This window comes from Kogia breviceps, chromosome 12 (assembly GCF_026419965.1).
Source record: "Kogia breviceps isolate mKogBre1 chromosome 12, mKogBre1 haplotype 1, whole genome shotgun sequence".
Lineage (NCBI taxonomy): Eukaryota > Metazoa > Chordata > Mammalia > Artiodactyla > Physeteridae > Kogia > Kogia breviceps.
This window is the reverse complement of record NC_081321.1, coordinates 44,582,232-44,598,234: the sequence shown is the minus strand read 5'-3', so window position 1 is coordinate 44,598,234 and position 16,003 is coordinate 44,582,232. Positions and strand designations below refer to the sequence as shown.

Below are 16,003 nucleotides of genomic sequence, written 5' to 3'. Positions count from 1 at the left end.
CAGTTGAGGCTGGAAGTTTAAAAGGCAAAGAGCTGGTGGGTGGACAAGGAGGAGAAAGAGCCCAGGGACCACACCTATTGAGTTGGCCCCGGCATGGAAATTTTGTGACAAACCATACGCAACATCATCCCTTAGCGTGCACAGCTCAGGGGCTATTGGACTGTGGGCTGCTGGATAACCCCCGCTCACTGCTGGGTTTGTGCTGTGTGTGTGTGTGTGTGTGTGTGTGTGTGTGTGTGAGTGTGTGCGTGAGTGTGTGCGCGTGCGTGGTGTGTGTGTGTGTGTGTGTGTGTGTGTGGCTGCAGCCTATATGCCTCTTCCCCCCACCAGCCTCCCCCTCCCCTCCAGCCACCCTGGGATTGGTGATTCTCAGCCCCTCCCCCAGGTCCCCCAGACCCTCCCAGAGCCTTTATCTGGGAGCTGGGCCGGAGCTCCTGCCACATTCCCCAAGCCCCTCCACTCCCTGTTTCTCTCTTCACGGCAGCAGCACCAGCAGCGTGTGTGGGGAGCGGGGAGCGGGGAGCGGACAGTGCTCCGGGCCAGCTCCCTGATCCTGCCAGACCATCTGCCCCAGGCTCAGAGCTGCTCCACAGGTAGGCACAAGCGGCAGAATGTTGGATGGACAGGAGCTGGCACCAAAGGACAGGGGCAGAGTCAGGAGGGAATAAAGGTGGCAGCCTCTGATCGGGGAGCAGGATACCGGGAAGGTGAACAGAAGGAGTCATTGGGGGTTGATGGAGTATTTGGAGCCTGTGGGTACAGACTAATTCTTCCTATATTAGAAAGTTTTTGCCTAAGTCTTGGGGTACCTAGGGCTGGAAAATAGCATCCAGGGTCCCTCCTCAAGCCGACTAAGGAAATAGACCCATGCACATCCTATAAATCTATTATCTTCCCTGGGAGGCTAGAGTCCCCCACATTATTGCGCCATTGCTCACTGCCAGGTGCATATCCTGGGGAAATATGTGATGGGGGAGCAGGGAAACTGAGCACCTCCCAGCTCAGAGACTCTCCCACACGAAGGCTTGGGTGGGAGAGTTGGGGGCTGGGGAAGCAGGGTCAAGCCAGGCTTCTAGTCATGAATGTCGCCCATGTTTGCACCTGTGTTGTGTCCTCCTCCTCCTCGCCTTCCCTCTGTCCTGTCCCTCTGCACTCCTAGGCATCATGAGGAGTGCCCTGCTGTTTTCAGTTCTCCTGGCCCTCAGCTTGGCTCAGAGTTTTGGGGCGATCTGTGAGGAGTCACAGGAACAGGTGGTGCCTGGTGGGAGCCTCGGCAAGGTAAGGCACCCCCTCTGTCTCACCCAGCCTGGCAGAGTACTGGGCAGCATCATAAGGCCGCACTCTGCCTGTCCCACGGTGGTAGGGAGGAAGGTGGGACGGGTGGGTTGGGAGTTACCCATCAGCGGGTTGGACAGCCCAGCCTCTCCAGTGGCCTCATGTTCTCTCAGTATGTCTGTCAGTATCTCTGTCCCTCTGCATGTCTTTGACACCTTGTACATAAAATGTGCGGCACTGATATGTTGTTTGGTTGGTTGATTGTCTGGTGGCCTGGTGATTGGATGGTACTGCGAGGGGTAGGATAGCATGGCCTCAGGTTCCCTATGGTCCAGCTCAGGTTCTGTCCCTTTGCAGGGGGGCAGATCCTCCCCACTTCCTGGATGGTATGAAACACAGTCAGAACTTCTCTCCCCAATAGTCATTTGTGTGCTCTTTTACCTATCAGCTATATGTATTTATTTTTTTTCCAAAATTCAAATAAATTCCCTTATCCCCTGCTCATCCACCCCCAATAACCTCAGGTGCTCCTAACATCCCAACCGTTTCTTCCCTCCTCTCCCATGTCTCCCTCTAGCCTCTGCTTGGTCAGGATAGGAAAAAACCTATCCAAAACAGGTCGGGCCCCAATTTCCAAAGTTCATCTAAGAAAGAGAGTAGGAGTTGTCAGGGTAGGGGTACTGGGGGAGAGCAGGGAGGAGGTCTTCTCAAGGTTTTGAAAAGACAGCAGTTACATTGGTACGAATGCCTTTAAGATGATTACAGGTGGAAATTACTACAAATTCAGTGTGTGAAGTCTAACTGCCTCTCCAGCTCAGATCTGTTTAGCATCTCCTTACAGGAGGTGCGCAGAGTATTTGAACAATTTGGGGAAGTGGCTGCCTGGGAGGTTGTGGGCTGGGCAAAGAGAGAGATCACCAGCCTTCATCCAGCTGGTGAGGTGTCCCAAGGCATGATAGGTTGGCGTCCTTGCAGTAGTTGCACCAGTTTCAAAAGACGAGAACCAGTTCAAAAAACACACAGCGAGTGCCAGATATGGGCTGGACACTGTGTTTGGAGCCCAAAGTTCCAGCTGGAGACAGTCAGAATATCTGGGTCTATTCCTCTGAGACAAACTTGCTTTGAGACCTTGCCCCTCTTGGTCAATAAAATAGAAATTGCCATCCTGCCCCTTCTCCCTGCAGGTACGAGAGGATGAGGGAAATTGGGACGGAACGGGAGTAGGATGTATGTGTGCCTGGGCAGCCAGGTTGGCACGTGTGTGGGTGCATCCTGGGTAAATGCCCATCTGCGTGTGCTCAGCCGCCCAAGGACCCCTAGGCTCTGGAGAGAGAGGCACCACTGAGATTCAAGGTGAAAATCTCCAAACACGATCAATTGTCATTATCTCTCTGCAGCCGCAATAAACTGGGTGTGTGACGTGTGCCCACCAACCATCCTGCTGTACCCAAGTTGCTAAAAAAGAAACCACCAAGATGAGAAAGAACCCCTGTTTGGCAGCAGGTCTAGAATGGGGTTCATCTGTGGAGGGGAAGAAGAGGCTTTATTCTGAGCACGCTGCCTTCGTGAAATTCTAAATCCAGGGGAGAGAGGGGAGAGGGAGAGCAAACCAGAGGCAGAAACCTGATGGAGAAGAAAAGAGAGGGCGAGGTGGTGGGAAACGCAGGGAGAGGAACATCCACGGACACAGTGCAGAGTGGGGGCAGTTTCAGGATTGCTAGTGGCCCTGGCTGCCTACCCCCACCTGTCCCCAGGACCGAGTCCTGTCTGGGACTCAATCATGGAGCACAGACCAGAGGACACTAGCTCTGTCTGATGAGCCTTTCTTGGGAGTGCGGGAATTCCTGGCTCATTCACTTAGTGGGGCAACCACATCGTTGGTCAAACCGGTTCCGGGTGTGCCAGGGAGAAAAGAACCAATGGCCCTTCTCACTGGGAGGTGGCAGGAGCTGGGAGGGGGCCCCAAGGGTCAGTCCCCTTTGAGCTTGGGATATAGCATGACCAACTGTCCCAGCTTTCCTGGGACTGTCCCAGCTTGAACGCTGAAAGTCCCGCATACTTGGGCAAACCGGGACAGTTGGTCGGCCTACAGGGATGTCCAATGTGTTCCTTTTACACGTGCTTCCCAAACCTTGCTGCGCCTATGAATCACCTGGGGGCCTGGTTAAGATGCAGATTCTGTCTCAGCAGGCCTGGCATAGGACCAAGATTATGTATTTTTAACAAGCTCCCAGTGGCGATGCCGCTGGTCCGTGGACCACACTTTGAGAGCGTACTTCCCTTCTAGTGTAAACCAGAGGAAATCCTGAAAGAAATAGGATGTTAAGTTCAGCTGTGATGAGCTCAAGAAGAGGCCATTTCTTGTGGGAAAAGAGTGAGTGGATTGGGTGTGAGCCTCCTCCTCAGCCCTCTTTGTTTCTCTCCCCAGAAGGACTCGAATCTCTACCAGCTGCCCCCGTCGTTGCTCCGGAGACTCTATGACAGCCGCTCAGTCTCCCTGGATGGATTGCTCAAAATGCTGAGCAAGGCTAGCGTGGGTAGGAAGCAGCCCCGGGCAGAGGGGCGTGTGGGGCAGGATTCTGAAGATTCAATAGGCCTGGGAGACCCCTTCGAGTGGGAAGGAGACTGGAGATGGCTTAGTGAATTATTGAGGGCTGTGATCTGAACCCCCTCCAATCATCACTTTGCAGATTCCTTTCCCCAGTTACGTGCCTGTTCTTGCTTCACAGGTCCTAAGGAGTCATCACTTCCCCAGAAACGTGAGTAGCCTCTTTTCCCTCCTGATCTCTGCTGACCACTTGCCTAGAGCTCCATGGGCACAGGGCCCAGTGACTATTCCGGCTGGCCCAGCTCAGCTGGCGCAAACAACATGCCAGCTGCAACTGCTCGGCCAGCCTTTCCTGAATGTGAGAGGCCGCTGAGAGCCAGAGGAAGCAGGTGTGCGGGGCGCGGTGGAGTCTTCCTCCACTGGTAGGTTAGTGGGAACCAAGAGGATCTCTTGGTGGCTGTGGAGATTGTAAGCCAGGCACCTGCTGGGTGGGAGAATTTTAAAGAGTTCTCGAAATGTGGGGGAGGGAGAGGTAGACAGAGAGGGTGGGCTTAGGGGACAGCCTGCTGACTGTGGGGAGTAAGCTGTGGTGAGACACTGAAACAGAGACCAGAAACCCAACCTCAGAAGTCTTGACACATGTCTGGGGAAATGTGTCAGCCCCTCACTATCACTGCTGAAAATGCTGGCCCTGTTTCTGCAGGTGACATGCATGACTTCTTTGTGGGTCTCATGGGCAAGAGGAACAACCAGGCAGGTAGGAACACGTGGAGGTCGGTGGAAGGGCTCGGGTGCTGGCAAAGATGTAGCAGCAGTCAGCTGCTTCATATTTGTCACCAGAGGGAAAGACAGGACTTTTCTTAGCTACAGTGAGGGTTCCTCCGCCCCTTCTACCCTTCTACCCAATCGGCTTGGGTCCACGGTCCAGCCCTCCCCGGGAGCACAGGACAGAGACCTTTATAAGATAGTCCTGCTGCAGCTGGGAGGGGGTCAGGCAAGCTCTGCTTCTCCCCCGCCCCCCGCCCCCATCTCCCAAACAGAGCATCCCTCTACTTCCCAACTCTGTCTTCCAAAGCTGTCCTTCATAGCCAGCCCTTTGCTGTTGGGTCAGGGTGAAGGTCATATGCAGAAAAATCCCTCCTAACTACACTGTTTACTTCACCCCAGACACTCCTATTGATATGAACCAAGAGAACATCCCCAGCTTTGGCACCTTCAAGTATCCCTCCAATGTGGAATGAGGTAAGGACTTAGGGAGAGGAGAGGGGACTGTGTGTGTGTATGTGGTGGGGGGGGGGGTAGGTTGCCAGAGGAGCATTGGAGCATTTCCTCTGATGCTATGTGTATTAATGCTCATAATTAATGGCCTAAATACACTACCAGTGCCTGACACTTAGAAGTGTGTGCTTGCCTGTGATCTCTCTCTCTCTCTCTCTCTCTCTCTCTCTCTCTCTCTCACACACACACACACACACACACACACACACACACACACACTCTGTTTCTCATCTCTTTCCTGTCTCATGGACCCCCGCTTATGACTGAGTGGTAGGAAATGGCAAGGGAGGGGTTTTCCCTGGGTTTTCTTTGATGAGCAACTTCTCTTGTTTGGACTCCATTCTTGTGATTTGTGTAAAAGGTGGAGAGATCATCATCTGATCATTACAGGTACCACATCTATTCACAGGTGAAGCATTTTGCCTCCCAGGCAGGCTGAAACCATTCAGATCATTCAGAATCTCGGGTTACCAGGTCCACTATATAGTTATTTGCAAGGGTGATTTAGGAAGAAATGCAACAAACTCTGAAATCTAACGGGGAGTAGCTGGAAACTGTATCTTAATCGCTCTGTGCAGTGTAATGAATATGAGCACGGCTTGAGTTTGAATCCTGGATCTGCCACTCACTAGCTGTGTCCCTTGGCCAGGTTACAAAACCCTTCTGTGCCTCAGTTTCCTCATCTGAACAACAGGTGTCATAGTATTATCTTGCAGGGCTGTGGTTTTGAGTCTAGGTAAAGTGTTCAGAACAGTGCCTGGCACACAGTGCTGTGTGTTGGCTTTACTGTGATCGTTGCAGTCTGGGAGGTGTGGGGAAGGTCCCAGTGTTGCCCCTGGCAGGCTCTGGTCTGTCTGCCTGGAGCTGTCTGGGCTGGACCCTGGGCCCGAGTGGGCTGACAGCTCTTCCACTTGGCATGCAAGTGTGAGTCCCCCAGGGAAGTGTCTTGTCAAAACACGGAACCATCCGCCTCGACACCATCTTCCCACACACAGCAATAGCAGCTCACTGATGGCTTTCTTTGCACTGGCTTCCACTGAAGGTGTCAAGGGAGGAAAGGAGAGGGATCAGGAAGGCTCAGTCTTCACAGAGACTCCTGCCCCTCTCTCTGTGGCCCTGTTACCCACACTCACTGGTCTCAAGGGAGCCCCAAGGACCAGGAGCAGGCTCTCAATGAAACTGCCTGTGTGTGACTCCCCAGGCCCAGAGACTGGGTCTGGCCCCCCATTCAGTGTTGGGCGAGAGGGTACAAAAAGCCGTAATAACCATAACTCACTGATTACATGGTACTTGCTGTATCATTTGGCTCTCATTAGATTGTTATTTCAGTCCTGCCGACGTCCAGATAATTATATGGGCAGCTATATCTGGATGACATACACTCACCAACGTTATGCATCGGCCATAAAGATAATTACAGTGCAATTTTGCCATAGTATTTTATACAAATGGCAGAAACAAGTGCATTGTGGAAATCTACTTTTTATGCTTTCTGGTGAACCTAGGCTCTTTCAGAGGGACCAGGCCCATAATTGCAGCCCTCATCATCTCACCACTGATGGTGCATTCTCAACCTGTTAGGTGCCGGGAAGAATAGACACTAGGTCCCTGGGGGCTGGCATTTAAAGGAGATGAGATGAGATGGATCAACACAGATCATTGTGCCATCTTATGTCATTCATGTGAAACAGCTGAAAAAGGAAGTGATCCCTGGGCCTGTCCTTCCTCTGGGAGGTTTCTGGAAAGAGGAGGAGGGACTGGGTGAGGCCAGGGGAGCATTAGTGCCAGGGTGCATTGGACAGGGCTGTGTGTATGCCTGGCTCATAGGGATGCCAGGATGCTATGAACTTTGCCAGTACTTCTTTCTGCATGGGCCCCTCAGACCATAGCGTGATAAACCTGGCAGCTGGGAAGACACCTGCACCTGTGGCTACGAGAGTTCAGTCCTCTAGTTCAAAGGCTGCAGGGATAGCTGAGGGTTAAGATTTCCATTCTCTCTACTTCTCCCTTACAGATGCCCCTCCCTTTCTCCCCCACCTCCCCAGTGGGTGGTTGGTGGGAGTTTTACAGAACAGAGATGTGATTTCTTCTTTTTTTGGTCCTCAGCACTCCACTTCTGGACACCTGGGCTGCATCGTGAAGACACCTGTCACCCTCTCCCAGTCCCCAGGTGCACGCACTCCTATTTCCCTTCCTCTCCCACATCCTTGTAACATTCCTGTGCTTTGACCCCTTCTCCAACCCTCTACCCCACCTGCTGTAGAAACTGCCTAGTGAGCCTCCCCAGTCCCTGCAGGCATTGACTATAGATTGCCCTGGAGTTTCTGTAGCATCCTAAAAATATGATGTCTCTCTCCACGCCTCAACAATAAAGGATTTTTACATATTATGACCTAGAGTGATGTATTTGGTTGGTGGGTTGGTGGGTGGGTTTTCGTCTCTCTTGACTCTTGCTGCTACATGACACACACATACAAATGTATATATATATATATATATATATATATGATACACACACATATATCTTATATAAATGGAAGTATCTTTATTTTGTGCACATATCGGTTTCCCCAACAGTGTCTTACTCCTTGCTTCATACAATTAGTATCAGAAGATTTATTTAGTGATTAAAAAAAGAAATGAGGGCTTCACTGGTGGCGCGGTGGTTGAGAGTCTGCCTGCCGATGCAGGGGACAAGGGTTCGTGCCCCTATCCAGGAAGATCCCACATGCCGCAGAGCGGCTGGGCCCGTGAGCCATGGCCGCTGAGCCTGCGCGTCCGGAGCCTGTGCTCCGCACCGGGAGAGGCCACAACAGTGAGAGGCCTGCGTACTGCAAAAAAATAAAAAAGAAGAAGAAATGAATTTGGAAGATGGTTTCTAGCACTCAAAGACTTTCGCAGACCAGATTTAGATAAAGAAATACAGATATTCTGAATGGCTTGTCTGTATTTCCAGGATGGGCCTGGGAGACATCAGTCCCTGAATCCTACTCAAAGAAGAGAAGTGGGGATCAAGGCTGTGAGAAGATCCAGCCCAGAGGAGGGTGCATCCAAACACTGTACTATTTTTCTGTCACCGAATATTGAACTTGGGTCCTGCAACAGGTCGTGGGGATAAGATGGTGATCCATAAACAGAGTTTACAGTGTAGCAGGGCTTTAGACAAGCAAACAGCACTTGATCTTGCTAGAGTGGGGCATAGACAGGGAAGTTACTATTAAGGGCCGAGAAAGAGGAGAGCAGATCTTTTTAGCATTAACTGGCTGCCTTAGTGGCCAGTTATAAAGGGAAAACATTTGTCTCCTACTCTTCTGTAATGCAACTCTTACCAGCCCCTGTAATGCTGGTCTAGTAGTCTGCAGTGTACATAAGGCACTTAAATGAGGTGTGTGTGTGTCTTTTATTAATGTGATGTGCTAACTATCACAGCCCACTGATCCCAAGGGGAGTTCTGAACCCTAATGGAACAGCCTGGGTAGTCTTCAGGCTCCCTGTCTTATCCCGGTGCAGGGGACTTGGCCATGCCCCTGAACCACCCTGATACAAAGTTGACACTCAGTTCTCCCAAGGCTGTGTAAAGACAGGGCCATGGAGCCAGAGACCACTTCCTGCAGGTCCTTCACCCCAGTGAAAATGCTCTCTTCCCAGAACCTGACTGGGGCAATTTTGGACCCACAGCTCTATGGTGCGGGCGCTCACCTCAGTATCTCTGGTGTCAGGTTTATTGCTAGAGGTCAAAGAATACCCTCACCCCAAATCCTCAAGCCTTCTTCCAACACATTATCTTGTTGGCTTTTCAAAATGATCTACCTAGACGGTTTAAAAGTGGGGTAATTTTGCATAGTCTGGGGAATTTATTTGGGTCATGAAAGCTTCACGAGGTGGTTCTGTTCTTGCCAAGTAGGAGCATAAGTGTAGAAAGGTTGCTCTCTGGTGGGACTAATGAAAATTGCAGTACTGGGCATTCCAGGCAAAATGAAGACAAACTTTAAATCGGATTTCTGTTTTTGTTCTTGGAGAATGTGTGAAGGAATCCTGGCCTTCCTCTTCCTGTTGTAAAGAGGTTGATGCCTAAGGGGACCTGGTCAAAAAGACCTTGGGCTGAATTCCTCGCCCTTCTCCATTTAGCTTTGCATATGTGTGTTATTGTTATTACATGATGATTTACTTTAAAGACTTCGGTATTAAAGGTTCTAGACCCAATTCAGTGTGTGCGGAGGGGGAGATTTCCCACACCAGAAAGCAGTGCTCCAACATTATCTACCTGGAGATAGTGTCAGATTCCACAAGTTGAGGGCTCAGTCCTACAAGATGTCCCCAACCCCCACCCCCACCCCGGCTTCAGATGCCAATCTTAAGCCCAGGTTGTTAAACTCTCTACAGATTGGAGGTTCCCACAACCCTCTCCTTGAGTTCCATTAATTTGCTAGTGCGGTTCACAGAACTCAGGAAACCTGTTTATTCACTAGATCACCAGTTTATTATAAAAGGATATAACTTAGGAACACCAGATGAAGAGATGCATAAGGCAAGGCATGGGGAAAGGGGTGTGGAGCTTCCATGCTCTCTCTGGGCATGCCACCCTCCTCTCCTTGAACCTCTACATTTTCACCAACCTGGAAGCTCTCCAAACCCAGTTCTTTTAGGACTTTATGGAAGCGTTATTACATAGGTATGTATGATTGATTAAACCATTGACCAACGATAATTGATTCAACCTCCGGGCCCTCTTCCCTCCCTGGAGGTCAGGGGCTTAGGACTGAAAGTTCCAACCTTGCCTCTCCCGTTGCGGAGCACAGGCTCCGGACGCGCAGGCTCAGCGTCCACGGCTCACGGGCCCAGCCGCTCTGCGGCATGTGGGATCTTCCCAGGCCGGGGCACGAACCCGCGTCCCCTGCATCGGCAGGCGGACTCTCAACCACTGCGCCACCAGGGAAGCCTCCAACCTTTTAATCATAAAGTTGGCTCTCCTGGCGACCAGTCCCCATCTTTAGGTGCAGTCCCAAAGTCACTCGGTAGCATAACAAAAGACATCTTAATGGCTCTCATCACTTAGGAAATTCCAAGTGTTTTAGGAGTTCTGTGCTAGAAATGGGGGTAATGACCAAATATATATATTTTTTATTATAAATCACAATATCACTAGTATAAACAGTATAAACTTTAATCTATACCTTTAGGGGGTTTGTTAACAACTCAACGGGAAACGTAGGCATGGTCCCTGAAAACCCTTTTGAATTCTCTGTCTCTCTCATTGTTTCCAAGGGCCGTGAGTAAGTTCCTCTCAGCTCTGGGCTCCACTCTCTGTGTCAATCTCCTGATCTAATTGACTTTCCAATCTGGGGCAGGTCAGCTTGAGCTACCAGATGATTCCATCCAGAACCCAATCCCCTAGCCCTTGGTTCAGACCACAATTCCCCCACTTGAGCAGAAAATCCCAGCTGTTGGTCTGTACCCAGATTCCACACAGGGAACTGCTGGTGGTTTGGTCTGCAGTTTCATATTTGTCTGGAATCCTTCCCCAGATTCCATGTTGGGAACTGCTGGTGGCAGCTGCTGCTCCTCATTTGTTTGGAATCAGTCTGCAATCTCCATTGTTTGGGGTCTGCTGGTTCAATCTTTTTCCAGTCCCCAGTTCCATGGGAACTGTTGGTGGTACACACAGGGACTTTTCCTCGCCAAGCTGCAGTAACATCTCTTGGTTACTGCACATGTTTGTCTCGCTTAGTGTAGATAAAGGCTACTGTTAATGGGAATCTTGGCAGCCATAAAGTTACAAAAATTGATGAGCACTTAAAAGCTGTTAGAAAGAAACAAAACAACAAAAAAATCTGTTAGAGGGCTTCCCTGGTGGCGCAGTGGTTGAGAGTCCGCCTGCCGATGCAGGGGACGTGGGTTCGCGCCCCGGTCCGGGAAGATCCCACATGCTGCGGAGCGACTGGGCCCGTGAGCCATGGCCGCTGGGCCTGCGCGTCCGGAGCCTGTGCTCCGCAACGGGAGGGGCCACAACGGTGAGAGGCCCGCGTACCGCAAAAAAAAAAAAAAAAAAAAAAAAAAAAAAAAAAAAATCTGTTAGAGTGCTCACCTAACCGAAAGACTCCCACGTTAGGATAACTTGGTCATAGAATTGGTTCGATTGATGCCAACCTCAATCAAATTTCCATGCAATGAGGTACACTTGTAAAACACCACAAAATCTCCAACCCAGTGGCACATCCCTCTTAGGTATTAGTTTGGCTCCAAGAGACCCAAAATCTTAGCTAAAAATATAATAGGATCCTTAAGCTCCAAAGAGTCAAGCATGACACCTTCTGGCATACCTGCCTATTTTATGTCTAAGAACGATGGTTCCAGAAGCTACAAATACCTACAAAAATGGCAAAATCTTACTAAAAACACAAAAGGTATCTAGAACAACACCTAGGCCTCCCCTACTACATCCTACTAGGTGTCCATCATCAAAATGCTGCCCCAGGGATTGATGTTCAGTTGTAATCAATGGAAACACTGGAAAAGAGATTGTTCTTAAAGGCCTTATGCAAATTCTTCAACATTAGCTACAAAAGTACTTCATTTTCAAGAAGATTCATGGAAAGGACTTTGGTAAGTACAGGTTTTTGATAACTTTAAGAGCATATAACTGAACAGGTAAGAATTTCCAGAACGAATGGAAAAACTGGATTCAAGCAGAACAAGTATTACTTACACGTGACTGAATAACTGAGGAGGAGAATTAAAAATTTTACGACTTTTTTGTTTGCAACATTGCTGGTCCCTTAATGTTTTGTTTTTCTAAATTTAAGAAAACCTTTTTTTCTTAAGCTATCTATGATTTACAGCAATTTGGTAACATATACCTTGTAAACAAAGATGAAACATGTACTTTTTCTCCCTACCTGATCCTGTCAGAATTCAGAAACTCTTGAGTATTCTTCTCATGGCAATATGATTAGTTATTTGCTTAAGTCCAAGAAAAATCTGCTCTCCTTGTAACAGGATGCAATTGGAAACACTGGCTACATTATCAAGGTTTTGACAGAAATGTCAAATTTAAGAGAGATGTGCATAGACTCAGATATGACTAGGTAGCTTTAAGGAACTAAGGTTGACTTTATAAAGCCAGTAAAGCCCCTTGGAAAAATTGGCTTGGTACTCTACTTACAGGGTTCCTGGCAGCCTTACCATGTAAGTAAGGAAGGTCATTTCCTGGCAGGTCCAGGAACCCCAGGATATTTTAAGGACCTTGAGAAGAGGAGAATTCACCGAAACTATAGGTTTTTCAGGTAAAATCTGATGGCAATCCTTGGCTTGGCTTCCTGGCTTCAGAGGCTTTTAAGAGTTCAATCTGAAACTCCTAGTAAAGCAGTCTTAAAAAAGAGCTTATATGGTCAATCACTACTCTTGTTGCACTTATGTAACTAATCAGGCCAAGTTAAATTCAAACAAATTGTTGTGTTATCTTTGGGGGAAAATGGGGTGATTGTAGAGAGAAAAATTATGTTTGCACCTTTGTAAATATTAGATTCTAATTCTGTTAATTATCTTTGAGGTTTTGTAATATACCTGAAAACTAAACTAGATCCTGAATTCTTCTAGTTTCCTCAAATATCTGGCTACAACTCTCCAAACTAATGTTTCCAATTTTCTCCCACCCTTCTAATTTGGAATCACTAATAACCTAATAATCACTAATAATAAATACTAGAATGCCCTTGAAACTCCTTGGAAGGGACTATACCAGGTCTTACCCGGATGGCAGCCAAACTTCAGGAACTTGAACGTTGGGTCCATAGCTCCTAATTAAAAAGGGCTCCTTCTGATTTTAGAAACTGCACACCAGCTGGAGACCTCAAAATCAAATTGACAAAGAAGAGGGGTAGCTGACATTGATGTAAACTTCTTCCACCCAAGACATCAGATCAAGACTTCCTACTTTAACTAAACTTGAAGCCCTTACTTCTTTTCTTTCTTTCCTTTACTCTGCCATTGGTCTGGAAAGATAACACCATCATCCATACGTCCCAGGCCATTGCTAAGGGGGGTAACATTTCAGACTGGGGGATTTGTCATAAAAACTCTGATCTGTCCATTAATAGTGCCACCTTAGCAGAACTGGTTTGTGCCCTGACAGAATTTATCTTTTTCTGTGGTGGTTGTCATTCTCCTTGGGCCTAGGAATGCCTGGATGGCTAGTGCATAACTGGGCAATGCCTTTTAGGTTATCTGACTGTGCCCCTGACTGTTCACAGACAAACTGAGACACCTCATTGGGTCAACTTCCCTGAATTTACATCATCAAATTAGAAAGGACATACCAGGACGCTTTCATGATTCAGGATTTGCTTCCTTTGGCAGGTCCCTCTACTCCTGGTTAGGAGTGAGTACAGATGAGGCTATGATCAGAACTCTCTCCTTAACTCTTAAAGATTTTCCTGAACATGCTGCTAAACTAATACCTGCCCAACAAAAATCCTTAGACTCTCCAGCCAAAGTTGTTCTTGATTTTCTTTTAGCTGAACAAGGAGGTATCTGTGCTATGGCCACCACCACCCACTATAACTAAATTAACACTTCTGGGGAAGTTGAAACTCAGCTGCATAAGATTTACTGAACAAGCCACTTGGCTTAAAAAGGTGACTCCTCTAATGGGGTCTTTCTTTGACTTGTTTGATTTTGATTGCTTTGGGTCTTGGGGACCATGGCTCTGAAGTGCATTCTAGGCATTGGGAATTGTCCTGCTTATAATCGTTATAGTAGTCTCCTTGTGCCCTGTATTCTCTCTCTCTTTTTTAAAAAAATAAATTTATTTATTTATTTATTTTTGGCTGTTCGTTGCTGCACGCAGGCTTTCTCTAGTTGAGGTGAGCAGGGGCTGCTCTTCCTTGCTGTGTGCGGGTTTCTCATTGCAGTGGCTTCTCTTGCTGCAGAGCACGGGCTCTAGGCACACAGGCTTCAGTAGTTGTGGCACGCGGGCTCAGTAGTTGTGGCTCACGGGCTCTAGGGCACAGGCTCAGTGGTTGTGGCGCTCAGGCTTAGTTGCTCTGCAGCATGTGGGATCTTCCCGGACCAGGGTTTGAACCTGTGTCCCCTGCATTGGCAGGCAGATTCTTAACCACTGCGCCACCAGGGAATCCCCCTGTATTCTCTTAAAAGCTTTAAATGCATGTTGTCAGTTGCTAACCACCAAGCAAATGATCTCCCTAAGACTGGAACACCAAAAAGGGAATAAAAAATATGACCAACTAAAAGACTGTGAGCCTGAAGTCGTGACCTGTGAATACCACAGAGATTCAGCCAAAAAACCTTCATGACCTGTGAATGTCACAGTAAAAGCTGTGATGAGAACTTCAGACTGATCGCTGATAATGGTGCCAATGCCTTAAATTTTGATCACATCTCTCAGTTAAACTTAGGTAGTTTCAGTTTCATAACAATTCTTGGGCAGGAGCATCTGGGGAGAAGATTTGGTGGGTAACTGCTGCACTAAAGGAGAAGCGTGGGTGGAAGCAGAGAAACTGAGCTCTAGAACGGGTTGAGGAATTAGGGGAGGAAAAATAATTCTCCCCCACCCTTTGAGGTTCCTGGCTGAGTAAATAATAAAAGACAGATTAACAGTAAAAAAGAAACAGAAGTTTAACAACATGTATACTTCCTGTATATGTGGGAGATACCCAGGAAAACTAAGAGTTTCTAGACATTTAGTAACCCTTCTCTTCCTGGTACAGAGAGGTACCTTACAAATGGACATTTCCCTTATAAATGTAAGTATCTTTTACAAAAGTGTAACTTCTACTCACTTTTCAGAGCTTCTCCCCTGTCTGCTGCTTCTTAAAAGTAATCCTTGGGGCTTCCCTGGTGGCGCAGTGGTTGAGAGTCCGCCTGCCGATGCAGGGGACACGGGTTCGTGCCCCGGTTCGGGAAGATCCCACATGCCGCGGAGCGGCTGGGCCCGTGAGCCATGGCTGCTAAGCCTGCGCGTCCGGAGCCTGTGCTCCGCAACGGGAGAGGCCACGACAGTGAGAGGCCCGCGTACTGCAAAAAAAAAAAAAAAAAATCCTTATGCCAAAGAGGCATATTTTGAGGTGTCAAGTTCTGCTCCCCTCCAGGGAGGACAAGCTGCCGGGAACAGGCCTGCGCTACCAAGGTGCAGTGGGATCCTGTGAATTCCTTCATTTGCCCACCTAGCTGGAAGGAGGGTCCACGGTGAACTTCCAGAGGGTGCTCCACCAGGGACCCACAAATACTTGTTCATTCATTCAAACAGGCTTTGTTAAGCACCTATCATATGAACCAGAAGCATGTGGTAAGCGCAGGGACGCGGTAGTGTGTAGAACCACAGCGCCCTGCCTTCAGGAAGGTCACTGCCTGGTGAAGGAGATGTAAATTAATCAGTCTCACAACTTCGTGTAAAACTACAACAGCAGACATTCTGAGAGTAAACTTCTGGGAATATGAGATGTGGAACAGGGAAGCCGATTTAAGCTTAGAGCTGGGATAGGGTTTTTCACTTCTCCAGGTAACAGCGCGAGGAGGGAGTGGTCCTGCACAGGGAGGATCAGTGCTTCAGAAAAGCCAGGCCTGGGGTGGGGATGGGGGTGTTGGAAACGTCCTCACAGCTGCCCACGGTGCCCGGCGGCGGCGGTCCCTGGGCCGCGCGGGGGCTGGAGGTGGGGCCGAGGGTCCCAGGTAGCGCGAGGGCCGGGCGGGGAAGCGGAGGGGGCGCAAGGGGTGAAGCCGGAAGGAGGCTCGGCGGCTTTGGCCCGCTGGCCTCGCGCCCGGCCCCGCCTTGAGGGGGCGCTGCCTCCTCCTGGGCGGCTGGGGGCGCTGCGGCCGAGCGGCGGGGGGCGCTGCCTCCTCCGGGACGGCGGGGGGCGCTGCGGGCCGGGCGGTGGGGGCGGCCCG

The 16,003-nt window shown here is 49.2% G+C and overlaps 1 protein-coding gene across 1 annotated transcript; it reads left to right on the top strand.

Moving 5' to 3' along the window:
* The first annotated feature begins 445 nt into the window (after positions 1–445).
* TAC3 (tachykinin precursor 3) lies at positions 446–7,490 on the top strand. The gene is made up of 7 exons (XM_059080499.2): positions 446–593; positions 1,160–1,278; positions 3,704–3,812; positions 4,005–4,034; positions 4,527–4,580; positions 4,991–5,065; positions 7,208–7,490. The coding sequence occupies exons 2-6, from the start codon at positions 1,165–1,167 to the stop codon at positions 5,062–5,064; spliced, it is 381 nt and encodes a 126-aa protein (XP_058936482.2). The 5' UTR covers positions 446–593; positions 1,160–1,164; the 3' UTR covers position 5,065; positions 7,208–7,490.
* Positions 7,491–16,003: the final 8,513 nt, after the last annotated feature.